The 27120-nt window shown below is 31.2% G+C and overlaps 1 protein-coding gene and 1 long non-coding RNA gene across 2 annotated transcripts; one reads left to right on the top strand and one right to left on the bottom strand.

Annotated features, from left to right (window-relative positions):
• LOC114749925 (uncharacterized) lies at positions 1 to 26216 on the top strand. The gene is made up of 3 exons (XR_003740600.1): positions 1 to 57; positions 4843 to 4849; positions 26165 to 26216. It is a non-coding gene; the product is annotated as an uncharacterized LOC114749925 (long non-coding RNA).
• On the bottom strand, positions 8372 to 9671 carry LOC114749836 (uncharacterized). The gene is made up of 3 exons (XM_028938406.1): positions 9600 to 9671; positions 8913 to 8993; positions 8372 to 8826 (listed from the first exon to the last, which is right to left on the bottom strand). Exons 1-3 carry the CDS (start codon positions 9623 to 9625, stop codon positions 8625 to 8627), a joined length of 309 nt encoding a protein of 102 aa, XP_028794239.1. The 5' UTR covers positions 9626 to 9671; the 3' UTR covers positions 8372 to 8624.
• Positions 26217 to 27120: the final 904 nt, after the last annotated feature.

The raw sequence follows: 27120 nt of genomic DNA, 5'->3' as shown, positions 1-27120 counted from the left end.
TTACCAGACAAATCCAAAAATGTGAGACTTTGAAGTGCTCATATCAGTGTTGGAATGGTATTTGTTAAAACTAGCCATTTGAGTTGCATGTGTTCTAGATTATTTTTTACCAAATAAAAATTGGAATCCAAATGCTCTCATTTTCTTCTCAAATATCATTTCTTCTTTTATAAATAATAAAATGAATGGTTTAGATTTACTATTTTATAAAAACATTATTGTAATATGTCATAAATTAATTTTTTCCTATTTTTTCTATATGCAACAATCAACTATGTGTACATGTCAAATTTTAACAATTAAATTTATCTATTTAATTTTATAATGATAGTTTTATGACATAACATTAATTGAAAAAAAGAACAGAGAGAGTATGCAAGGTATGTAAGAGATGAAAGTTACAAAACTTACCAATAAGATTGTTATTAGACAAGTCTAGACAGATGAGACTATGAAGAGCTCCTATCTGAGTTGGAATGTTGCCTATCAAACCCATTCCTTCAAGCACCAAATCTTCCAAGTTAGAAAACATAGTGAGGTTGAGATCTGCAAGCCGAGGGTGTTGTGGAGTTATCCTTAGTCGATTCATCCTAATGACCCTTTCAAAATCATTGCAATATATGCCTTCGTCGTCACAAGGGTCGGAGAAGTTGTCAATCCTATTTCTACAACCCCACATTTGCTCTGGAGCAGAGCATGTTTCTCCTCTTCTATCATGGCAAAAGCAGCACCATTAATCTCGAAGCAAGTTGTGGCAAACCATACTAAAAATAGCACTCTTATTGTTGCCATCTTTAATTACTTTGCTTAGATAGAGTAATCACTAAATGAGTGAAGCCATAGAGTCATTATATAGATGGAGGAATATTGAAATCACAAAGGCTTAACTATATCATCATGGCTTTGAAGAATTGTTGACGCGTCAAAGTAGGTCCCATGGCAAATAATGGACACAATGGTACCGTATGAGACGGGCAAAGTTGTTAATAGTCTTCGCCAATATTAAAGTCTTCAGTCTTCGGAGTTTTTATAGTGAAAATAATGCTAGGTGACCACCGAATGAGCCCCCCGGAGGGGAGGTCAAGTCTTTGTAGGAGCATAAATTGATTTTTATAAAAACATATTACCAACTTTTAAGTGATATATAAAGAAGCATGTTAAATAACTTTGACTATTATATATAAAAAAAATAAAGTAAGGAAAACAAAGGCTTGTTCAAAGTGTGTAGTATTTTTTTGGAATAAGTATTGAAAACAAAAAAAAATTCAAAAATATATGTTATAGTCATTGTTTTGCAATATATATATATAATATTAAAGTGGAAAGTGAAGGAGTAATTTACTTTATTACCTTGATTATCATTAAAGAAAATATAATATTTTCCACCTCTTTTCTAATTTTGTAGAACAAAAGGGAGCAATGCATAAATATTCTAATTTTTTTTATAACAAAAATTAAATTAAATTTTGTTTCTTTATTAGAGCACAACCCAAAACATATATATAGTGCTCCTATGAAACTCCTAAAAAGGAGTTAAAGACGTGTGAGATGGGCACACATTAGAGTCAAAAGTCTTTGAAGAGCATCCAAAAGGCAGTGGACATAAACATAACATGTGAGATGGGCACAATTAAATATTACCTTCAGTCCTTAGGGGAGAGTTAAAAGTTCAATTTGGTTTTAAATACAAGATTCAAGTTCATTTTGTTTTCAATATTTATTCATTTTGCCAAGTAACTATGAACAAGTTACTGAAAAAAGCTATAGAACAACTATAAGGTGAGAAATATCTTACTCAGGTATCTGCGGATAACACATTCTACTAAGTTATAGAGATAAATGAATTTTCAAAGTGAGTGAATTTGAAAGGTACATAACTCGCCTATAAGATTATTATAAGACAAGTTCAAATGCCTGAGATAATGAAGAGTTCCTATCTCATTTGGAATGTTACCTCTTAGACCCTTCCCTTGAGTATCAAATATTGTAGGTTGTGAAACGCACAGGTTGAGATCTGCTAGCTGAGGGCGCTGTGCAATGATCTTGGGTTGATTAATCTCAATAACGCTTCCAAAGTCATCACAATATATGCCTTTCCAGTCACAAGGCTCTGAGAAGTTGTGAGCAATATTGCTAAAATTCCACCATTTGGTCTAAAGCAGAGCATGTTTCTCTTCGTGGCTATTAATTTGGAAGCAAGTTATAGCAAAGCATAATAAAAATACCACTATCACACCCATTGCAATATAGAAATCACGAAAGCTTATCATGGCTTTGCATGTATTATATTGTTTATATGCTCCTTATATGCTTCTTCTAGTAATTTTTAATAATTAACATTTCAAAGTTCTGAATTAGCAATAAAGTGAAAGATGGGGTAATGGGTGTATAAACTGCTACCTCCTACCGTTGATATAAGACCCAACTGATTAATTTAGAGAGATTAGGAAATTTAATATTTAAGTTAGTTATTTATAGTAAATACTTCAAACTAGAGGAATGTTATGATAAAGCTTTGTTTGAAATGATGTGGTAAAAAATGTGTGACTTGGAAGGCATGATTCCATTAGCCGTGGATTCTTACATCCACCATTTTTCTATAATATAGAAATATTGTTTTCATTAAGATACTTTTATTAATCATGTGTGTTTGAATACCCACTGATACTAATTTATTAACATATGCAATTACTATGGGAATGATTTGAGAATAAAATAGATAAATATTAAAATAAAGTAAATTAGAGCTTTATATTTAGAATTAAATTGAATGTCAAATTAGTTATTATATTAAGGACCGGAGGTAGCATCAGAGAATTCCAGTCTTACTGGTTAATGGAAGGTGATCGCCCATTTGGGTCTTTATTTTGCAAGGTTGACAATTAAATAACCAAAAAAAAAAAGTAGCTCCTCTTTTCTTTCTTTTGGTTTTTTTTCTTTTTTGTTTTTTTAAGAATTTGTCAACGCTTTTTCTTTATCGTCCAGACTTTTTTTTGGGTCAAATTATCGCCCAGGTTAAGTGATAGGGCAACCAAAATATTGTATGTCATATTGGGGTTTAGAGAGAATGCTATTGGATAGAGGTTTCAATAAGGGATAGCCTAACCTTAAAAAAGCTAGCCCTTGAAGGATCAAAGCATAAAAAAAAAAACCGGTCCTTTAAAACCCGCATACTTTAAAATTATCATCTTATATATGGGTTCAGGGCTTAAAAGAACTAGCCCTTTTATATTATTTTTTAAAATTTAAATTCTTTTCAATTGTTTTGAAATAAGAAATAATAAAACATCAAAAAAATTTTATTCAAATTATAATATTAGTAAAATGAACTAGTGATGTGCAGAGAAAAACATCAAACACTAATGATTGTTATCCAAATTCAAAAAACAAAACCAAATAAAACAGGGAAAGCAAATAGACAAAAACAAAGTAGCTAAAGATTAACAACATCAATATGATTATTATCTTTATATTCATCACTATCATTAAGATCAACAATATTTGATTTTTCTTCACTAGAGACGGGCTCTTATCCAGTGATAAAAATATCAAGGTTTTTGTTTTCATCACTTTCATCTAAAGTTAAACTATGTAGTAGTTACGAGTATAAATAAAAGTCTAAATATTTGTTAGAATAAGAGAATTTTTATATTTTGTTTAGACATATGAAAAAATAGTAAAAGGAAGATTAAATAGCTACTGTAGTGATTGAAATGTTATGAATATCAATTGGTATCCTCAAAAGAATTGAAAATTGATTTTAATTATACTTCTTCCAGTTCAAAACATCTAATTCTTTTCAATTATCTGGATTAAGTATTAGTTCTTCTAAATAATTTTCTAGTTTAGACTTATCCATAAAAAACTAATATGTAATTGTATAAATATCTTGATATTAAAAAAAATAGACGAGTTTAAGAGAGTTGGCTTTTTTATTTCTGAATTCTAAAAGGTTAATTTATTTTAGTCTAATTTTTTTTTAAACCTCTTAAAATACAGGTCCCGTCGTTCAATTAAAAAAGCTTGAACGGCTGGCCCAATGGGGTTACTCCGTTTTGACATCTATATTGGAGAGAGATCCATATATGCTTTTTCCGACTTTTACAAACCTCACGGACGAACTCAAAAAGTTCCATCGTTGATGATCGAAGTTTTTGCGTGAACTTCGAAAACTCATGGATAGATATTCTACACTTAAATTAAGACGACGAGGGGGTAATATTTTCAATAAAAATCAGCGGAGAAATTTAACTACTAGCTCTGATCTTTAATATAGGAACTGGTTGGCTAATTTGAATAGATTAAGAAAACTATTTAAATTAGTTATTTGTAATAAATAAGTGTTGTTTTTTTTCTAAAATATTCTTGCTAATCAAATATATTGGCTAGAACTATCATTATTACAAGAATTACCTTAGGAAAAAAAAAGAATAAATATGAGAGACAAAGTAAATTGGAGTCTTATATTTGATATCAAAATAAAAATTAAATGAGTTCGTATACTAAGGATCGAAGGTAGTAATTAATTAGTAAGATTTATAGTTAGTTAAGAGTATTAGATGAAAAAAAATTAATATTTTAAACAAAATATATTACATTATGAAAATGTTAAAAATCCTTATCATAAGGATTGAAGGGAGGACAACTTTTCAAGTAACTTTTCAAGTACATCTAAAGACACATATCAAACACTTCGTGACTATTAAAAATAAAATGGGTACTTGAATTAAAAAAAATTGTTTGAAGGGACTGGATAATAAATTAAAATTATAAATTAAGCATAAAAGACCAAAAAACCCTTCTGTATTTTGAAAAACAAAAGAGGCTGACATTGGCGATCAGTTTCCAGGTATTTGCGTTATCATCCCATTAATGAATTTGAGCCCTTCTAGCACCGGTTTAAGACCCCTCAACATGCATCTATTTTACCGAAAAATATGGTTTTTTTTTGGGTGATGATCAAGTGTTGCTGGGTGAGCCATTACGTTCTTTGTGGCCATGGGATTCCTCGTAATAATATAGGAAAGAGATATAGGGAAGCAGCTGAAGTGTTTCGATATGATTATGGGTTTACCATCACAGCTTCGAGCTTATGAAAGATTGGGTGCATATCACTTAAGCTTCCAGCTCATGATTAAGACTTTTGGAACATGGTTAGGTGCCTGTTTAGAATAAAAAAAGTAGCTTATTTTCAATTTGATCCATAAAAAAATTAAATTAGTTAAAGATTAGATTGGATAATGTGATTTATATTTGAATTGGTTTTTCAAAAAATTAAATTGGGTAAAAGTAAAAATTGTTTAGATTGTGATTGAATAATTAAACTTAGTTTATAAAATTATCAAAATGGGTACTACATTTATTAGATAATGTGAAATAAAAAAAATACCAATTTACATAATACAATAATTTTAAACTATTTAATGAAATAATATATTCGGATTAAAAAATTTACAGAACATATTTTTTAACACAAAAATAATTTCCAAATTTAGATTTAATTCAAATAAAAAATTCCTAATATATAAGAGAGGCAAAATGCCAAAAGGAAAAAAAAATATCTCTGCATAACTCCAAGCAAAGAGTGTGCATTCACTACCTCTTTTATTTAATTATTTTTTATTTATAACTTTACGGGCCCCAAATTTTTTTCCCCCTTTTCTTCATCTCCCTCCACTCTACCCAACTTGCAACGGTGCCTTCGCTCTCGATGGTCCCACGACGGCCAGGAAATGGAGAGGGCGAGCACAACTTGGCCACGGCAAGGACAAGTCAGACAAGATGAGGGAAGGAGCGGATGAAGGAGCAAGGAGATGGAACCAAAAAGCGTGAGTGGATAATGGGGAAAAAGAGTGAGAAAATTTTTTCAAGAATAATTATTGTTTTAATAGTACCAACCACCTATAAGCACAATGAAAAAGTAATAAATAGCTCTGAGGTACTTAACCCAATTGTGCTTATGAATCCAATTAAGTAGGATAAGAAAAAAAACTTATCCAAACAAGCTAGAATTTTTAAAACATACTTATGAGCTGGATAAGTCACCTTTAAACTACTCAAAAACACAATCAGAGCCTAAAGGTCTACTTGGAATGGTTTATAAATAATTTTTCAATATTAATTTACAAAATACAAGGTAAATATGTAAAAAAAAAATTTATCTCAATTTACGTAAAATATATTTATAAGTTATTTAAATCATAATTTCAATCAGGGCCTAAAAGTCTCATGTCCCCTGAGCGTGCGGCTCATGATTAATAAGTTTTTTTTTCTTTTTCTTTTTTATATTTATGAAATTAATCGGGGGAAGTCCACAAATGGTAACGCATAGCTATGTGTAAGGCGTGTAGCCAATAGAAATGCACACAAACACGTAATGAAGATAAATGCCGCAACATGGGAGGAGTGTGGGACATGTCATGTCATAATCAGTAAGCACGTGGCAAAATTTATTTTAGCTTGAATTACAAATAGAAAATTACAAATATGTACTAAAAAATTATAAGTGTAAAATAGAAAATTATAAGTTTACAATGAAAACTAACAAGTCTTAAATAGAAAATTATAAGTCCAAAATAAGAAATTCTAAGTCTGTAATAAGAAATAACAAGTCTAAAATAAAAAATTATAAGTCCAAAATATAAAATTACAAGTCTATAATAAGATATAACAAGTCTAAAATAAAAAATTATAAGTTTAAAATAGAAGATTACAAGTGTAAAATAGGAAATAACGAGTTTGAAATAGAAAATTATAAGTCTAAAATCAAAAATATAAATGTGAAATAGAAAATTATAAGTCTACAATAGGGAATAACAAATCTTCAATAAGAAATTACAAGCTTGAAATAAGGAATTACAAGTTTGTAATAGAAAATAACAAATTCAAAATAAAAAATTACGAGTCCAAAATATGAAATTATAAGTTTGAAGTAGGGAATGACAAGTCCAAAATAGTTATATATATATATATATATATATATATATATAAAATAACTTGCTTCCTTCCTAAATTCAACTTGTTATTTCCAAGTAAATATTTGTTAGTTCAACAAACTTAATTTGTTATTTTGAATTACAAACTTATTAAATTCTTATACTAAACTTGTTATTTCCAAACCAATATTTATTATTTTAATTAAGTTAACTTATTATTTTTAATTATAAAATCGTTAAATCCACATATCAAACTCGTTATTTACAAATAAATACTTGTTATTTCTAATTACAAATTTGTTAACTAATAACTCAGTCGAAAGACTTATATTCATGTTCCGTTGTTATACTTAAATGTGTTGCCGCTTGGAGTTGACAGTAAAATGCATTCAATATTATTAATACTGTTACTCCTATCTTTTATGTATTTTTTGGACCTTGTGGTGTATTTATGTCAGTGCTTTCTCTGCGTTCTATTGATGCTTAATTTTCCATGCAGGTAAGTTCAAGCTAATGATCAAGAAGGCAATGGTGGAACTAGAAGGTATGTCATTTGAACTTCGTTCAAATAAACTCTTCACTTGATGATGATTGAGGATAGAACGAGTAAAACAGCATGTGAATATCATTATTCACCTGCATGGAAGGAGGAACATGAAATTTGAGATAGTAATGTTTACTCCGCTTAACTGATCCATATAATAGCCAAAAATATAATAAAACTGTTCTCTCAAACCTTAATACATGAATCCAAATTGCAAGTCTCTATTATTTAACTTCGACTTGGATATGGGATCTGCATTTCAAATACTGTAATGATTTCTCATATTTTAAAATACCAAATAACTGAATTTCCTGATAAAATTTTTCAGATGCGCCTTTCAAAAAATTTGCCTCCTTAAGGGATGAATGGGCGGCCTTAAACATATTAACTGTTCTTTCATTTGTTACTGATTCTTCTCCCTTCATCTAATTCTTTTCACACCATTAAAATGGAATAGATTAAGAATAACTTAAAAGTCTTCGTTTATCTTGAACTGAAGACTTTCTACGAACGAGACCATATGCTGAATGCTCGTTTCATGATGATCTCCGCTCAAGTCCTACTCAATTTCAGGGCCCAGGCGCAGATGCTGCTAGTTACACCCTGCTCTTGGAGCTCGGTGCTCAATGCTACGGATATATTATGGGGACAGGAAGGAGTGTGCGTGCGTGTGTGAAGCCTTCGCGACAGCTGAAAGACAAGATTTATTGTTATACTCCTTCGTTCCAAAATTATAAGACTCATTTTATTACACCATAAAATGGATCTTATATTTAGAACTGAAGGAATATATAGGACAGACCAATTCTGATAAATCAATCAACATTCATACCCATCATAACTAAAGACTGTTTGCCTGAACCCTGCACGCCACGAACGAAACTATAAATGATACAACTTAAAAGTGTCAAATATGTTGCAATTCAGCAATCTCTATGTAAAGCAATCACAGACTACTTACAGATGCCTTCCGCCGTAGAAACTAAAACCATCCCTCATCATAAAACTACCAAACTACTGACCAATGCGATTTGGATCCTCCCATAGTAACATCATGATGACGTGCTGTGTAGAGAAAAATAAATAAAATATCGTACCTTCTCTGCTATAAATGCATATATTTTTCTGTTCACATGACGATCATATCACGTGAGAGGATCCAAATCTGAGTAACATACATCATATCTGGAACAGAGAATGAAAACAGTAAACAGCAGGTCAAGACCATGCCCCGCATTCGACGCTAGTATAAAACATCTATGTGCGTAGAAGGGTAATACAAAACTAGGATAATCCCTACTTTCTCCCAGTTGTTCCAAGTCGAGGATTGCCCTTAACCTCATTTTCCTGCATTGCAGGAGCATATCATATTCGCATGTTGCCAAAAAAAGCTATTAAAGAACATTTATTTTTACGACCAAATCATTGAATACCTGTGGCAAATGCAGGAAGATTTAAGTCTTTGCTGTCGCAGGATTATGATTTTCAGCCCCTTTACTCCAGTCATAGCAGACCTATAAGCAGAAATATGGACATATCATTCACACAAGGTCTAACGACATTCTTTCAGATTTTTCTTTTTGGTATTTTTTCATAATTTCTGTTTCACAAGATGAGTCTGCGATAGCAAAACCTGTGAGTGAACTACGCAAATGCATAACTTCTCAATCATAGCAAAACAGGGTTACAAACACATCACGCACAGCTTCTTATAGCACTTATCCAGTTTCTCTAATATATATAACTTGTCTTTCTCAGATGACATTGGCGGAAAAGTTCACTATGAAGAGCCATCAATTAAGTCTCATTTCTTGCGATTTTTTTGCATGCCTACATTTTTTCCAGTGAAATACCTACATGTTTCTACTTATTTTTCTATCTTAATTCCAATATTCCAGACGATTCTCTAGCATTTTAGCATCCCCTCAAGCGTACTCTGTGCAGAGGAGTTTTTCAAGCCACTCTCATTACTAATTGAAAATTTTTTTCTTTTTTTTTTTCTTTTTTTGGGGTGAGCTGGTATATAATTCAAAGATTCTCAACGTTACTTCGTGTGGCACGAAAGAGGATGCCAAAATTTATTTCACAGAGCTGCAAACGTGTGCAGAAACAGGCTGTACCTAGTAAGCAAAGATTGAACCATCATTGTTGAAGGTACTGCAAGGAATAGGTTGACTGCACCTTTACATGGCCTGAAATCAGAAAAGCTTGCATTAAAATCAGAAAAGCATCTACAAAACTTGATTAAACCAAAAAGAATGGAATTGAAGATTATGCTGAAGACTGAAGTAGAGGATGCAAACACCAGTAGGTTTCCGCTATTATATCTATATGCAGGTCATGCATTTGATTATGCAAATGAAATTTTCACTGAATTCTTCCTATTTCATTGCAAATACTCATCGGTAGCTTAGCAACTTGCGTAGGATGTATTGGAACTGTACTTAAAAACGACTTGGCAAGAGTAATTCTTCCTTTAGTTAAGAGGCAATTCGCCTTTCAAGCATCAACTTTAGATCTGACTCTGTCCGCTATATATTGAAAGGTCTCTGTAGGTCTTCCATTTCCAGAGAGGGAAGCCCCAAGTACACCTACCAATCTCCTCTGCAATCTTCATGCCATTCAGCAAGCTAATTTTCCTCCTTAGCTTAGAGCCTCGGGAACTTTAGGAGAGAAGAAAATGTGATAACCTGTTCATACAATACAAGACAAACAAGTAGGGTGACTCCGTGGTAGAGTCCCCTCTTCGGAATAAAATAATCAATAAGATGCCCATTCCAAAAAACATTATAAGAAGGGGTGGAAACACACCGCGTGATGAGATTTATGAAATTACTCTCCATTCTGGCCTACAAGAGCAGCTTCAGCAAGAAAAGTCCGTTTGATTATGTCATAGACCTTCTAAAGATTAATCTTTCAGGGACATAAAACCTCTCCTGCCTCTCGCTTACCTCATCGTATGCATTAATGAATGCCAGTAAACTTTTATTATTCCGTGTTTTTATTTGGGGAAAATTTGAGTCTGTCTTTCCTTTATCCCAAGGTTTGGATCAATGAATGCCTACTGGGAGAAAGCCAAACCAGATTGTTTTCTTTTTTAAAAAAAACATTTCGCTTTTTAAAGCCAAATAGAGTCGAATTCATAATATGATTGGTAAATTTTTTAATTTCTAAAAAAAATTAGTTAATTATTAATTAAAAAAAAAGAACGTTTACGGATAAATTAAGAATTCCTGTTTTGGCCTAATTTGATTTTGGTTGAGAATTGAGTTAAAAATAAATTTGAGTTCTTTTATAACCCAAAAAAAAGCATTAAATTAAAGTTAAAATACTAAAACACTTCAGTTTTTATAACAGAAAAATTCAATAAAATTAAAAATAAAAAGCTCCAGTTTTAAACCTGTTTCACCTGATAAAAAAACCATTAATGACAGCTGTTGCAACAAATTTTGAGTTGATGACATCTGTCTATTTGTCATTTTAATTAAGCACCGACCTAAACATGTTGTGATTCTTAGCTGTCTATTACTTGGCATTTTAATTAAGCACCAACCTAAACGTATTGTGATTCTTTCTCTAATGAGCTAATATCTAATGATCATAAGATCTCATTCTCAATACCCAACGGTTATAAGATCATCCCATTGATTCTAAAGTGCTTCTAAAGAGTCGGTAATATGGAATGGGCCTACTCAAAACGGCGGTGAAGCAATCTGACTTTTGCATAAAAAGCTATAATAAGCTATAAGTAGAAATTAGCTGCTTATGATTTATGGCTTATGACTTTTGACTTTTGAAACACAGAGAGAAAACATTAAACAATTTACTACCTCCTCTAATTCTTATTATAAGCCTCAAAATAACTAATTTGTGGATAATGAAAAATCAATTAAAATTAGTTGAAAGTAATAAATAAGTTAGAAATATAATGTTATTTTCAAATATGTCCTTATAATAAATAATAAAAAATGAAAAACATATGAGATCAACAAGAGCTTATAAATAATTTAAAATTATTATATCATGTAAATTTATAATTTATAATTTATTATTATTTAATAAAAGTCATACTCATTTTGGTAATTTTGCAAACTAAAATTACTTATTTAATCATAATCCAAACAACTTACTTTCACAAACTAACTTATTTATAAAAGTCAATCTAAATATAAATCATATTATCCAATCTAATTTTTACTTAATCTTATTTTTTGAAAAGCCAGATTATAAATAAGTTTTTTTTTTTTACTACTAATCCAAACAGACCCAACATCATTTCAGTGATGAGAATTATGTTAAATGTGATGATCCCTGCAAGTGAGTACTAAAAAGTGGGCATTTGGGACATCCAAGGCCCAATAACTTAGCTACCAAATTAGCTTGGTTTTCGGTCTCTTTCATCTTCTTGCCTCCTCCAATTTTTTTCTTTTGAAATTCTAGAAAAAGGAAGTGATAGATCATCAATAGTTTAAAAAATCAGATAACCAGAGTTTACAGACACAGTACTCTTTGTCCAACTCATCAACACATAAAAAGTCACTGGGGGAAGCTGGAATGGTACCTTACCTATCAAACCTCTTCCCTTGAGTTTCAAATATTCCAAATTAAGATTGGTACCATTAAGAGTAACTAGCAACTTATACCAGTACATGAGTGAGTTTGGTAAGAGTAAATGTTAAGCAACTTACCCGTGAGATTGTTGAGATAAATAAAGCCTGGTCAGATTTTGAAGACTTCCTATCAGTATTGGAATGGTACTTGTCAACAGATATATTAGATTATGTGGAGGTAAATGCAATAATTCTAAATTGAGTGAATTTGCAAGATAGTAACAGTGAAAGTGGAAGGTACATAACTCACCAGTAAAATTGTTACATTATTAGACAAGTCAAGATAAGAGCTAAGTTGAGGATTATTCTTGAAACCCTTAAAAATTAAGAATCGTTTTGTCCTCACCTCACACACAAACACACATATCTAAGTTGCTTCTAATTAATTCACTGGAATCAAGATAAGTTGAAGCAATAAAATTTGTCTTAAAATTGATTCATTTTGCATTATTGCCACTCACCAACACTATCATTAAATATTACTATCTCCGGTATTTAATATAAGAACTAGTTAGGAGTTATTGGATAATTTTGTCTTCCAAATCTATAATGTTTTATCTAAATTATATCTCTATTGATTATAAGAATTCTCACCAGAAAGTAACCCACCTACAATCTCTAGTAAAACTAGTTCAAACAAAAGAGACTATGAAGAGCTCCTATCTGATTTGGGATGGTGCTTGTAGAAACATTCATTCAGAATGCAAATTAATGTGTTCTAGACACTAGGTCATTTCTAATCGAATAAAAATTCAACGTAGTAAGGGTGGAAGAGAACTCAGCTGTAATGTTATTATGAGACAAATCCAGCTCGTTGAAGTTTTGAAGAGTTCCTATATGAGCTGGAATGAAACCTGTCAATAAAAGTTATAGCAGTAATATTCCATGGTGTTCTTTGTGGCAAAGCACGTTTTTCCTTTCCTATCATTGCAATAGCAGTAGAATTGTGGCACAGAGCAGGAATGGCATGCCATAATAGTAATACGGACTTTATGCAATTTTGTTTTTGCCTTTTCTTTGAAGAAGTGAAGAAAGAATTCACAAACTTTCATATATAATGGACTTTGTGGTTTTCTTAGGAGGTATTTGGATGAAAATCAAACTATGGTTTCAAAAGTGCTTTTACAGTTTATGAAGTAAATATATAGATGAATTTATTTCGTTTTACGAAAAAATACTTTTTAAAAGTACTTTTGAGGGTTTAATTCGATAGTGAAAATCGTATCTTTGGTTAATTAGTTATTTTCACTTGAAGATTATTCTTGAAAACCTTAAAATCTTAAGAATGTTTAGTCCTCCCCTCAGCCACGCACATGCACACACAAATATTCCCTAGAGGATAGATATCAGTAACGCTTCCAAATTCATTGCAAGATATCGGTTCCAGAGACAAGTTGTGGGCGCTATCGCTGAAATTCCACCATTTGGTCTGAGGCAGAGCACATTTCTCCTCGTCTATATCATATTGGCCACAGCCGCGATCTACAACAAAGCATAATAAAAATACCACTGTCATCACACCCATCTTCAATTCATTTGCTTGCAAAACTGATCACAAAATGAGTGCACCCATAGAGTCTTCATATATATATATTTACATGTGTGTGTTTGTGTGTGTAGAGGAATATCTAAATGACGAGAGCTTAACTATCATGGCTCTAAGAGTATTGCTATGCGCTCTTTATCGTTATAATCACTCTGGTTATTAACTGATAGTGCATTTATCATTAGCATCATCATCATATTTAAATTATTCATATCATAAGTTTCACAAATGACTTTTAGATATAATTTCGAATCCTTAATATAAGATTCAGTTAATTAATTTGGGTATGTTAAGAAAGCTAATTAATAAATCACTTTAAAGTATTTACATTTATCAATTTGAGAGTAAATTTGCCTCGAAAGTTTTAAATCATAGCAATATTACTTCCTGTCATTAAAAAATTAGTGTTGACTGTTAAAATAGTAATGTTGATCGTTAATGTTTTTAAGAGCAGGAGGCAATACTACTATAATTTTAAATTTCTGGGATAAATTTGCTCTAAATAAAACTTTTAAATGCGTAACGTTTTTGAGTGAAAACTTTCTGAACAAATTTGCATTGTAAACCTATATATAAAAGATAGGATAAAGTATGTACAAAAAAGAAATGGATGGCTCGTAATTTATTTCGGCCTCTTCCAGTAATTTTTAATAATTAATATTTCAAGTTCTGGAATCTGAATTATCAATATAACGTGATAGAGGGGTACTAATTTATTTCGTGGCCAATAATTTATTGCATGAAGTTGCTTGCCACTTACAATTCAAGTAAAAGTTCAAAATTCTACAACTACTACTAATACTATTATGGCCTTGGTCTTACTTAAAGACTCATGTAAACGTGTTCAGCAAAAAATCAAATACGATTTTGAAAACACGTCACAAGTATTATAATTTACTTTTTTCCTAATTGCTTTGAAAAATCAAAGGAGGAGAAAAGGATCATTTTTAATGGTCTTCTTCAATATTAAAGCGTACATTAATTAATGGTCCTCATCAATATTAAGAAAAATAATATTAACAATTAAAATGGTGATATTGATTGTTAATTTTTTTTTTGATGAAGTGATTATTAACATTTTTAACAGGAACAAAATTGCTAAGATCTGATTTTAAACTTTTGGAGCAAATTTATACCAAAAAAAATTTTCTAGGTGCCCAGTGCTTCTAAATAAAAACTTCCAAAATAAATTTGTGCCTCAATCTTTTATTTTTCTTAAATTCAAACAAAAGTTCTGAGGTCCATTATATTCGTAATAATAAAATTATCTAGCACTTTGATCTGTTTTATCAAATTTTTTTTTAAAACTTTGCACGTATTTAAGCTGCGTGATATACAGATGAATGTAATAATTATAACAGATAATAGATCTCTTTTCTTCTTCTTTTCTTTTTTTCCGATTTTGAAAAATCAAAGAAGAATTAAAAACATCATTGTTAATGGACGTTGTCAACATTAAAGTCTTGTCAATGAAAACGGGCATGAATTGCTAAACGTAAGATGAACATCACAATGTGTTAATGTTTAAATTCGGATTAGGATTTGGATTTACTGAAGTGAGGTTTGTGTGCAGTGCTTAGGTGCCCCACATCAAAGGTAGAAAAAAAGAAGATAAATGTACTCTAACTCTACTTAACCATTGCACACAAACCTAACTAAACTCACAGCAGGGGATCTATATTCTTTAAACAAAAAAAAAAATTTAAAGAAAGGAAACTAATGCACCCAAACATCAACTTCTTATATCTCGAAAACTTTTGCTAAAAAAAAAAGGGTCACAAATACAAGAATGTAAGTTGTCAATAAGTACTTATTTAGGTCGTCTCAAGTTATTCTCAGTTATTTAAAATTAGAACTAAGATTTTTAGATTTGTAGCCATTTGAATAAATATTAATAGCTCACCGTTCAACAAAATTTCTGGGGCCTAGTTACTGAAAAAAATCAATTCGTATGTTCTTTTTCTTATAAGAATATAAAGGATGTATGTGTGTGTATAGGACCATCAATTTCTCCTTGCAGTCCCAAAAATATAAAGAACTGGAGGGAGTGTGTACCAAGGAAATGGATGATGTGTCATTTATTCAGACTTGTTCCACTAATTTTCAGTAATTTGTATTTTAAGTTTTGGAGTCTGCATTATGCAATGAATTAAAAGCCGGACCAGACCGGACAGTTGGACTGGTTTGGCCGGTGACCGGAGAGTTTTCCAGGTCGTTTTTTGCAGTTTGACTGCTTCATCAGTTAGCCCGTTTTGAACCGTTTCTAGCCAGTCATTTAGCCGAGAGCCGAAGTTAAACCGGAACCCAAGGCGGTTTTTCAAAAATCATCCAGCTTAAATTTGTCATACAGAAATGCTACATCATCGCCAAATGGAAGAAGGTGAAGAAAATGATAAAGAAAGTTATGAAAAGATAAAAATATTAAGAAGGCTATACGAGAAAACGGAATTTAGCTTATGAGAAATAACTTACTCAAATCTGCTCAGCCTCAATCAAAAACTGAGATCTATCTTTGAAAACAATAGATACCAGCAAAATGGGAAAACTCTGCAGCAGAGGCGCAAGACATGAAGAACAGTGGAAGAGGGATTTTGAGGTTGCCAAAATGAAAGTGAATAGTTAGAGTTTAAAGTTTTTTTAAGTGAAAATATGTCCATGGCACCCCGATGTTACCCAATAGATTTAATCCGATGGTTGAAAGCAAGAGGCGTCTTGAAAGACCAAGAAATAAATACAAATCACAGAAACGTACATAAAAAGTCAAAAAGGCCTCTCGAAAATCAAAAAGAAATAAAGAATAAAGCAAATATCTTCATTTTTATTTTAAATTTTTTATTGAGATATCATTATATTAATAATTATTATAGTTAATTATAAATTTATTTTATGCATATTAATTATATATATAATATTATTTTATTTAATTATTGTATTACCGGTATGATCGGACCGTCCAATTGATCTGACTGTCTGAATTATTAGTCGACTTTCAGTCTACTTTTTAAAACATTAGCATTTTGAATAACGTGATGGATGGGATCATAATTTCCTTGCAAGTCAGGGTCACAGTCTAAAGTAATTATTTGCCTCTTACAATTTATTCAAGCAAACATTCACAGTTCTACAACTGCTACTATATAATATGGTAGTATTGTCTTACTTAAAGACATTTCCACATGAGTTTGGCAAATATTCAAACAGGGATTTGAAACAAGGTTTCCAAGTATAATAATTTACTTTTTTTCCTTTAATTATTTTGAAAATTCAACGAAGGAGGAAAATATAATTGTTAATGGTCTTCATTAATATTAAAGTGTAAATTAATTAAATGAACAGAAAATATGTATTAAAATTAGATATTTGTATGTCTAAAGTCCTTCATATTTCAGCTACACATAAAGAGAGATTTCATATCTAGCCGTTGTTTGGATTAATTTTTTTGAAGTAATTTTACGGTGCACATATTTATAAAATTTTATATCGCGGCTTGCATGTTGCCGTTGCCCGCTTGAACGCCTTTTTTTTTTTTTTTTGGATTCCTTGTCGTATGCTCGAAACCAAGCCTGTGGGGTTATAAAAAGTGAAAAGGGCAGCAGTAAAAGCTTGGTGACCTGCACGAGCCGCTGTGGGCGGTAAGAGGGAGCTATCATCACTTGTACGCAATGATTAAAGAACCGGACCGGACCGGACGGTCGGACCGGTTAAACCGTCACCCGGACTCGTTAACGGCTCGGTTTGGACCAAAAAACCGTTCACATAGTTGAGCCGGATTGGACCGGAGTTGAGCCGTTATTAAGCCGGAAACCAGAGTTGGACCGGAAACCGGAACGGTTTTCAGAAAACCGGACGGTTTTTTAGCCTGACTGAAAAATACTAAAAAATTTAAAAAAAAAAATAGAAGAAAAATAAAAAAATTGATCCCCTTAAATATCCTAATATATTTTTAGACTATTTATAACCATATAGTATTATTTCATTGAAAATTTCATATATTGTGGTGTTAAAATTGTGAGTCGCTAGTCTTTTTGTTTTGATATTTGGTCTATCTTTTAAAAAAATATTTTGATTTGAATGAATTGATAATTTGTAATATCATTAAATATTTTAAACATACATAAATTTAAATATATAAGGTTTTAGTCCAGTTTCAATGATTTCATTATAATTTTAGATTATTTAAATGCATTTCTAAATTATTTAATAATTTGATATTTTTCATATATACTAATTATATGTATATAATATTGTTTTAAATTAATTATTGCGTCACCGGTTTGACCAAACGGTCCGACCGATCCGACCGATTGAACCATGACCCGTTGATTTTTCCGGTTCGACTTCCGGTCCGGCTTTTAAAACATTGCTTGTACGAAAGAGAAGAGGACAGAGAAGGGAAGGAGAAAGAAAAGCTAAGTGCGAAAAGGGAAAGAAAGGGTCAGAAGGCTCTAGATATCAGGTACTCGGATATTTTGAGAATGGAAAAATCTTATTTCTCATTATTGTATATAAAAAAACTTTAAAGTTTATTAAGTTTGATTTAAAATTTAACGATTGACTGACTTTATCCCTATTTAATACACATTATACTTTATATAAATAAAATCAGCACAACAATATATGAAGAATGAGATTGCACATTCATATAAAATTTTTTTCTTAATACCCTATAAATAGGACTTGAATATATCTTCTCTTTTTGTCATACAAATAGAATTATAGGAGTAATAGATATTTGTATACAAGCTGAATTTACATAACAGAAATAGCAAGATATATTACTCCTCTGATCTTTATTATAAGACCCAATTTGACTTTTTATTTGGTCCTAATTATAGGACCCAATCCATTTTGTCTCTTATATTTATGCATTTTTTTCCAAGATAATCCTTCTAATAATGATAGTTTTAGCCAATATACTTAATTAGTAAGGATATTTTAAGAATGACAACACTTATTTATTATAAATAATCAACTTAACTTACTTCCTTAATCTTCTCAAATAAGTCAATTGGGTCTTATAATTAGGACCGGAGGAGTAACTAAATAACTTAATAACAAAAAGTGTTGTTTCATCCTTGACATGCCCTTTCTGTGAATCCTCCTGCAAATTCATTCGCATTGTACATCAGGTTGCCCAAAAAAGTCTCATGTTCTTGTGCTACAATCTTAAAGTTTGGTTCCTTGGTTTTTTCATGAAATTTTATATTAAATATTTAAAATTTTTTATTTATGAATTATTGAATTTTTAAACATTTGTATTTTTTAATAATTATATTTTCTTATAATAATTACAAAAGGAAAGGTATAGTTTTTACAAGTTGATTTTTGATCGGGAAAAAAAATTCTTACATTTAAACAAAATCTAATTTTAAAATAGAGAGAATTAGAGAGAGGGACCTGATATGGATGATATTTTTTGGAAAAGATCATAAAAACTATAATTGTTTAGAAGAACCAATACTAAAATATAAATTAGAAATATTGTTTTACCCCTAATTAAATCCCCTATATTCTCTCTCACCATATCCTATAATTATCCTTTTTTAAATGAAATAATAATAACTTATTCATATTAATTCAAACTAATTAGAATTACAAAGTCAAAACCAATTCTAATTAATCAAATTAAATTAATGACCAACACTAATTAATTTATTTTTCCATCATTTTTAGTCAATAAAACTTTTTTTAAGCTTTCTGAATGATAAACTTATTAAAGTTTTAAAAGTCAACCACATTTTTATTTATTTATTTCATAATCTTTTTTTTTACCAAGGTACTCTTATTTTATTTGAGGACATTAATTGTAAATTTATAAACGTCCATTTTGCATCCTCCTATTTTGCATCTTTCTGATTTCTTGTATTTTCTTATTTTTAATGGGGTTTTGGTTTTCACCGAAAACCTTCCCTGATGTTGTTTTGCATTTAGCCTTCGTTCAGTTTAGACGTGAATTTTAAAAAAAAAAAAAAAAACTAACACGCACACAAACATAAATTTATCCTGAAATTCCAAAAAAAAAGAAGTGATACAACAGAAATGCATAAGAAATCACCAAGCAGAAAGCTGGACAAATAAACCGTGAACACTTCACATCGGCAGAAAGCTACATAAATGATTGTTGCCTCCTCCTCCGCCTAAATCGTCCATGATCATATTACACACATGCATATTGTCAAACGTGTCGCAATTTGGCAATCTCCATGCCATTTGAAGTGCGACATATTTCTTAATTAGTCTATCAACAAACGGGGTTGAAGTGGTAGTGACCTCATCCCAATAAAAATGAATGCATAAGTTTGAATTTCAAAAAATTTACTTATTGGATGATTATGGCTTAATATTTTTGACTCGAAAGGGTTAGTTTCAAGTCTAATATAATTTAGGTTGCGTTTAACTTTTTAAATGACTCTAAAGACATGTGTCAAGTTATAAAACTATATTGACTAAGATGAAGGGAGGAAAAATGACAAATAAAAGGCGTTTCCCGCCCTCTTGGAATTCAATGATCATTTTCAACCACCAATCTTCGCTTGTAGGTGTATTATTTTCAACCACCAAGTCAATATACTACAAAGTCTCTGCTTGTAGGTGTACTCCTCTATCAGAAAAATTTACTTACATTACTTTTATTAAATTAAAAAAAATATTTTTCAATATGATTCTTATTAAGTTCACATATACTTAACTTTACTCTTTCATGCCTGTTAAATTAGCAAATTAAAGAAGCCGAGTCATTGTACGGAGGTTGGTATTCCGAATTCTAAGGTGATGCCTCTTTGACGCTGCATTTCAATATGTTTTCGTGCTTTTAATTTGATACTGATAAAAATGTCACAACTTCCCAGCTTCTTGTTCTACGTTTTACTAAAGACGTTTTCAATGAGCCATCGTCACCGTCAAACCGTCAAAGTCATTGACGTGTGTACGGCTCAAAACATAACTGGACATGTAGCGTCTGTTTTTGCGGGAGGAAAAGGGACAAGTCCATTTGTAAATTTAGAAATTGTTGATTACAGTTGACCAATATAATTTATGAGTCAAAAACTGTTTTAATAAACATAATTGTAAAGGTATCTAAAACTTACTTATAACTTAAAAAAATAGCTTTTTGGAATTAAAAGATATTTTTATCTTTATGTTTATGTTATTCTTGTGCTTCTCGCTATACATCTTTTGTGCTTTCCAATTGGTTTTTAGTTATTTATTTTTGATATTATCTTAAGTGAAAATGATTTATTTTATCTTTATATAAATTATGCAGAGTATATTATCCAATTAATTATGTAATATTATTTGGTTTAAAAAATTTTACATTACTATGATTTCTAATTTAAATATATTTTATTCATTAAATATAACTTCTTCCTATTATAGTAATTTAAAATTATTATACTTTGTAAATTCATATTTTTAATTATTTTTTATTATTTAATAAAATTTATACCCATTTTATTCATTCTACAAATTAAGCTTACTTATTCAATAATAATCCAAACAATTTTTTTTACTTTACAAACTAACTTTTATAAAAATCAATCTAAACATAAATTAGATTATCTAATCTAACTTTTCTAAGAGCCAGATTGAAAATAAGTTGCTTTTTCTACCCTCAATCCAACCAAACCCATAATCATAACGTGTGAGATGGTAATTGTTGACTTCAATGATGTTTTTTCTTTCTATTTTTATTTTTTGGACAAAATCATTTAAGGTGATTTCAAAATCTTAAAAAATTTAATCAACTTTAAATAAAACTTTCAGTTTTATTTAACAAAGCTTGTTAACAAAGCCATATGAAAAGAATCCATGAGAGTAATACACGTTAGAGAATCAATGGCAAAACCAAAATACATACTAGAGAATTAATCCCCAGTGTTATTTCTTCGACTATCTAGCACCCTAAAAAAAGAGAGAAAAAATTAATCTGAAAATCTTTATAGTTTTGTTTGATTTTGAATTAGGTCCTTAAATTTTTTTCTTTTTGATGAGTCCTTCAACTTTTTACTCAATCCTTAAGTTAGAAAATTTTTACGTTGTTAAATGTTTCTGTCAGAGCAAGTTTTCTCCTAGATAAATGAGATTTTGAAGAGTTCCTATTTGGGATGGAATGATCCCTATTAATAGAAGTATCAGGTTGTGTGAAAGTAAATATAATATTTCAAATCTAGTGAATTTGCGAGGTAAGAGTAAAAATGAAAGAAACATAACTCACCAGTAAGACTATTAGAAGATAAGTCCAGATTGATGAGATTATAAAGAGCTCCTATCTATGATGGAATGGTCCCCACCAATAAAAGTATTGGGTTCTATTGAGGTAAATATAATATTCCAAAATATAGTGAATTTGTAAGGTAAGAGTAAAAACAGAAGATACATAACTCACCAGTAAGGCTGTTAGGAGACAAGTCCAGATAATTGAGATAATGAAGAGTTCCTATTTGTAATGGAATAAACCTTGTCAATAGAGTGCATTGGATTATGTGGAGGCAAATGCAATACTTCTAAGGGAAAATGACATTGAGGTCCCATACAACACAAAATACTACAAAAGGGTCCTAGGAAATTTGGTAATGATTCTGAAGTCCCAAAGGGACTTGAGTGCAATTTGGTGAATTGTAAAAAGACGCCTCTACCCCTGGTGAAATGCCCTGTTTTTCAGTCTGAAAATCAGCACTTTATACGTAGGAAGCAAGAGAGAAAAAACCCAAACTTCATTCTGCTTCTTCCCCCATTCCCATCTGAAAATCTCATCCACTCTATTAACGTCAATCATTGGCAAAAATCGCTTGTATTTTTGGTTTGGTGTGTGTTTGGTCATTCAAGTTGGGGTTTTATTATAGGTGGGTAGGGTGATTATGGGTGTTTTGTTTCTAGGTATATTGTGGGTGGATTGAAGGTGGGCTTGCTCTGTCTGGGCATGATTCAGGGGGAACTGATGAGAAAGATGAAGGTTGGTGTGATTACAAACCCTTACTGCGAAATAGGAAAATATGTTGTCAATAAGGCCGCGACAGTTGTCAATATAGCTCCTTGACTTGTCAATAGTAATAGCATTGTACAGATTTACATTAACTGATTTTTTAAATTTTTTACACAAAGGCCATGACCTTCTGTACCCTTGACTCATTGGTAGAGGTCACAAAAAGAGGAAAAGAGGCAACAAAGAAGGGTGAGTAGTTACATGAGGCAAAAGAAAAAAAAAAGCCACTTTGATCCTAGACAAATGATGGCAAAAGAATTTTTTCATAAATAGAAGTGACATAAATTTTTTTGGTAGATGTCACAACACACACAAATAATTAGTTTAATACTGGATACATGCAACTATATGTTTTTTTCAATAGGGTTATAAAATCGGTGTAATTACATGTATATGAAGTTGTAAATGAAAGTTAGCTGTGTATTACATTCTGATGCATAGTTCGTTGTCATTATCCGCACCCTTCATTGTCAATACATGCTTCGTCACTTGTCACTCACTGCACCATCAATTGTCAATTAATGTACTGATATAAATTTAAAAAAATATGATTTTTATTACATAATGTTATACAACATCATACAATATCACTAATTCCTCAAAACTAATCTATTTTTTATAATATGATATAGAATAGCTATTAAAAGTCAATCATCACTAATATGAAATCATAAAATCACTTGTCATAAACAACATATTCACTTGTTAATGGTTTCAGTGTAACTTGGCATGTTAGATTCTACTGTCATTTCAATTGTCATTATTCGCACCCTACATTGTTATTAGACCTATTATAACTTGTCAATGGAACATTGTAACTTGTCAATTAATTTACTGATGTAAGTTGTCAACAATATGAATTCAAGTTACATAACCTGTTTTAGTATCATATGATATTTTTAATTACTCTGTCATATTATATTTTGATTAATTGTCATATATAATTATTATTAATGAAGTGTTAATGATGGCACTATGACTTGTCAATGGAAGCACTATGATTTGTCAATGGTGGCACTATGACTTATCAATGGTAGCACACTGACTTGTCAATGGTAGCACTGTGACTTGTTGTTCACCGAATAACTTCTTGAAAGGTTTGGGCACTGCGGCGGATATGATTAGGCGCCCTGGTGCCTTACACAGAATGGCAACTCCTTGGGACAGATGGGGGTGCCGCGACAGATATGGTCAGACGCCGTAGCGGATTATTAGTTGTCAATGGTGGCACACTAACTTGTCAATGGTGGCACTATGACTTGTCAATGGTGGCACTATAACTTGCCAAATAGAGTACTGTGACTTGTTAATGAAGGCACTGTCTCTTATCAATTGAACATAAATCTGAGTAACACCTTCTTCTTAATAATTATATTTTAATGCAAATATCACTTAACATTATAAATAAATGACACCTTCAGTTGTAAAAATTTTGAACATTAATTATTAATATTCACACATTCATTTGTTATAAAATTGTTATATCACTTGTTATTAACTTCTGTTATATTACTTGTTATTTTGGATAACTCAGGTTGTTAATTTCTACGCCGGATGCTGTTGAACTATACACAACTGAGAATTTCAAAAGAAATGAGTCACTTTCTTTTCTAGCAATTGATGATATAATTTCCTTCAATTCTTCATAACTTGTGCCCTCCTTTATATTGTTGTTCTTACACTACCTCCCACATATCTCATATCATCTTCTCTATCATTTATAAACTTTTTCTCTATGTGAACAAAGCAAAATATATGCTTTCCAGATGTATTCGCCATCAGTAATTTAAACCTGCATCAAGAATCATGCAACTGTCATTGACAAGTTAAGGAGCTATGTTGACAACTGTCGTGGCACACATTGACAACTATCGCGGCCTGATTGACAACACAATATCCCATTTCGTGCTAAGAGTTTCTACCCACACTAACCTTCATCTTTTTCTTTCTTTGCTACTAAACTAATATCAGAACAGAGCAAAACCATTAACAAGTGAATTTGTTGTTCATGACAAGTGATTTTATGACTTCATATTAGTGATAATTGACTTTTAATAACTATTCTATATCACATTATAAAAAATGGATTAGTTTTGAGGAATTAGTGATATTGTATACATTATGTAATAAAAATCATTTTTTTTTTAATTTATATTAGTACATTAATTGACAACTGATGGTGCAGTGAGTGACAAGTGACGAAGCATGTATTGACAATGAAGGTGCGGATAATACAACGACTATGCATCAGAATGTAATACACAGCTAACTTTCATTTACAACTTCATATACATGTAATTACCGATTTTATAACCCTATTGAAAAAAACATATAGTTGCATGTATCCAATATTAAACTAATTATTTGTGTGTGTTGTGACATCTACCAAAAAAATTTATGTCACTTCTATTTATGAAAAAATTCTTTTGCCATCATTTGTCTAGGATCAAAGTGGCTTTTTTTTTTCTTTTGCCTCATGTAACTACTCACCCTTCTTTGTTGCCTCTTTTTCCTCTTTTTGTGACCTCTACCAATGAGTCAAGGGTACAGAAGGTCATGGTCTTTGTGTAAAAAATTTAAAAAATCAGTTAATGTAAATCTGTACAATGCTGTTACTATTGACAAGTCAAGGAGCTATATTGACAACTGTCGCGGCCTTATTGACAACATATTTTCCTATTTCGCAGTAAGGGTTTCTAATCACACCAACCTTCATCTTTCTCATCAGTTCCCCCTGAACCATGCCCAGACAGAGCAAGCCCACCTTCAATCCACCCACAATATACCTAGAAACAGAACACCCATAATCACCCTACCCACCTATAATAAAACCCCAACTTGAATGACCAAACACACACCAAACCAAAAATACAAGCGATTTTTGCCAATGATTGACATTAATAGAGTGAATGAGATTTTCAGATGGGAATGGGGGAAGAAGCAGAATGAAGTTTGGGTTTTTTCTCTCTTGCTTCCTGCGTACAGAGTGATGATTTTCAGACTGAAAAACAGGGCATTTCACCAGGGGCAGAGGCGTCTTTTTACAATTCACCAAATTGCACTCAAGTCCCTTTGGGACTTCAGAATTATTACCAAATTTCTTGGGACCTTTTTGTAGTATTTTGTGTTGCATGGGACCTCAATGTCATTTTCCCTACTTCTAAATTGAGTGAATTTGCAAGATAAGAGTAGAAATGAAAAGTACATATTTCACCAATAAGATTATTACAAGACAAGTTTGGATCAATGAGATAATGAAGAGATACAATCTATGCTGGAATGGTTCCTGCCAATAGATGTATTAGGTTGTGTGGAGGTAAATAGTATTACAAATTTAATGAATTTGCAAGGTAAGAGTAGAAATAGAAGATACATAACTCACCAATAAGATGGTTATAAGACAAGTCCAGGGAAGTGAGATTGTGTAGAGCTGCTATTTGTGCTGGAATAGTCCATACCAATCCTAGTATTATGTTGTGTGGAGGTAAATACAATATTTTAAAATTTTGTGAATTTGCAAGGTAAATGTAATACGGAACTCACCAGTAAGAATGTTAGAAGACAAGTCCAAATAGATGAGATTATGAAGAGCTCCTATCTATGATGGAATGGTCCATGTCAATAAATGTTTTAGCTTGTGTGGAGGTAAATACAATGTTTCAAAATTTAACAAGTTTGCAAGGTAAGAGTAGAAATTGAAGATACATAACACACCAGTACGTTTATTATGAGACAAGTCTAGTTTGATGAGATTATGAATAGCTGCTATCTGTGCCGGAATTGCAACACCTCACTTTTATATACTAATAGGATCATTTTAACGTCTGTGAATCACTAACGCCAGGTTTCCGTCCTGGGAAAAGACAGGGAATTTTTTTTTCTTTAACATTAAAATCCGTTGATCAAATATTTCAAAGCTTCAGATAACTGATGAGTGATCCAATATCAACCCTGCTTTCAACTTAATCTATTATCATCTAAAATAATTTCATACTATACAATCTTATAATATTATATTAAAAATAAAGCAACGCTCTTGGTTGACAACATATACGTGCACCTGGCAATGCTCACTTCCTTCTTCTAGAGGATACAAAATAATATTTCCATAGAGCAAGTAAAGTTACTTGCCCATATATTTTGCTATACAATTTACAGAATTATAACAGGTATCTTTGATCTTCAACCAGCCCACCTTCTTCTTAAATAACCTTCTTATCCTTCTAGCTACTAGCCTTCACTGTTCATCATAAATTGGGGGGTGAGATTCCGAAGAATCCCCGTAGTAGTAATTTCCATCAAACAAATGTGCAGATCACATAAAGCATGCAAAACAAGCCAAAGTGGAACATAACCTTGCAAGCTAATGCAATTAAGCATTTATGCGCAATGACAGATAGAAAAGCTGAATAAATAATTCGCAAATACCTGGCAATCACTGCCCCATGTCTATTAGACAAGCTGAATAAATAATGCGCTAATAATTGGCAATCACTGCCGCG

The sequence above is a fragment of the Neltuma alba genome, unplaced genomic scaffold (assembly GCF_004799145.2).
Source record: "Neltuma alba isolate B1F8T4 unplaced genomic scaffold, ASM479914v2 tig00000131_pilon, whole genome shotgun sequence".
NCBI lineage: Eukaryota > Viridiplantae > Streptophyta > Magnoliopsida > Fabales > Fabaceae > Neltuma > Neltuma alba.
Note: the sequence above shows the minus strand (reverse complement) of the source record. Positions and strands in the feature narration are given on the sequence as shown.

Excerpts from the sequence above, each read along its gene's own strand:
- LOC114749836 (XM_028938406.1), bottom strand. The coding sequence starts at position 9,625 with ATGATGGTTCAATCTTTGCTTACTAG. Across the intron at positions 8,994-9,599 it reads GTTCAATCTTTGCTTACTAG|GTCTGCTATGACTGGAGTAA; the intron begins GTACAGCCTGTT and ends TTCTGCTTATAG. Across the intron at positions 8,827-8,912 it reads TCTTCCTGCATTTGCCACAG|GAAAATGAGGTTAAGGGCAA; the intron begins GTATTCAATGAT and ends CCTGCAATGCAG.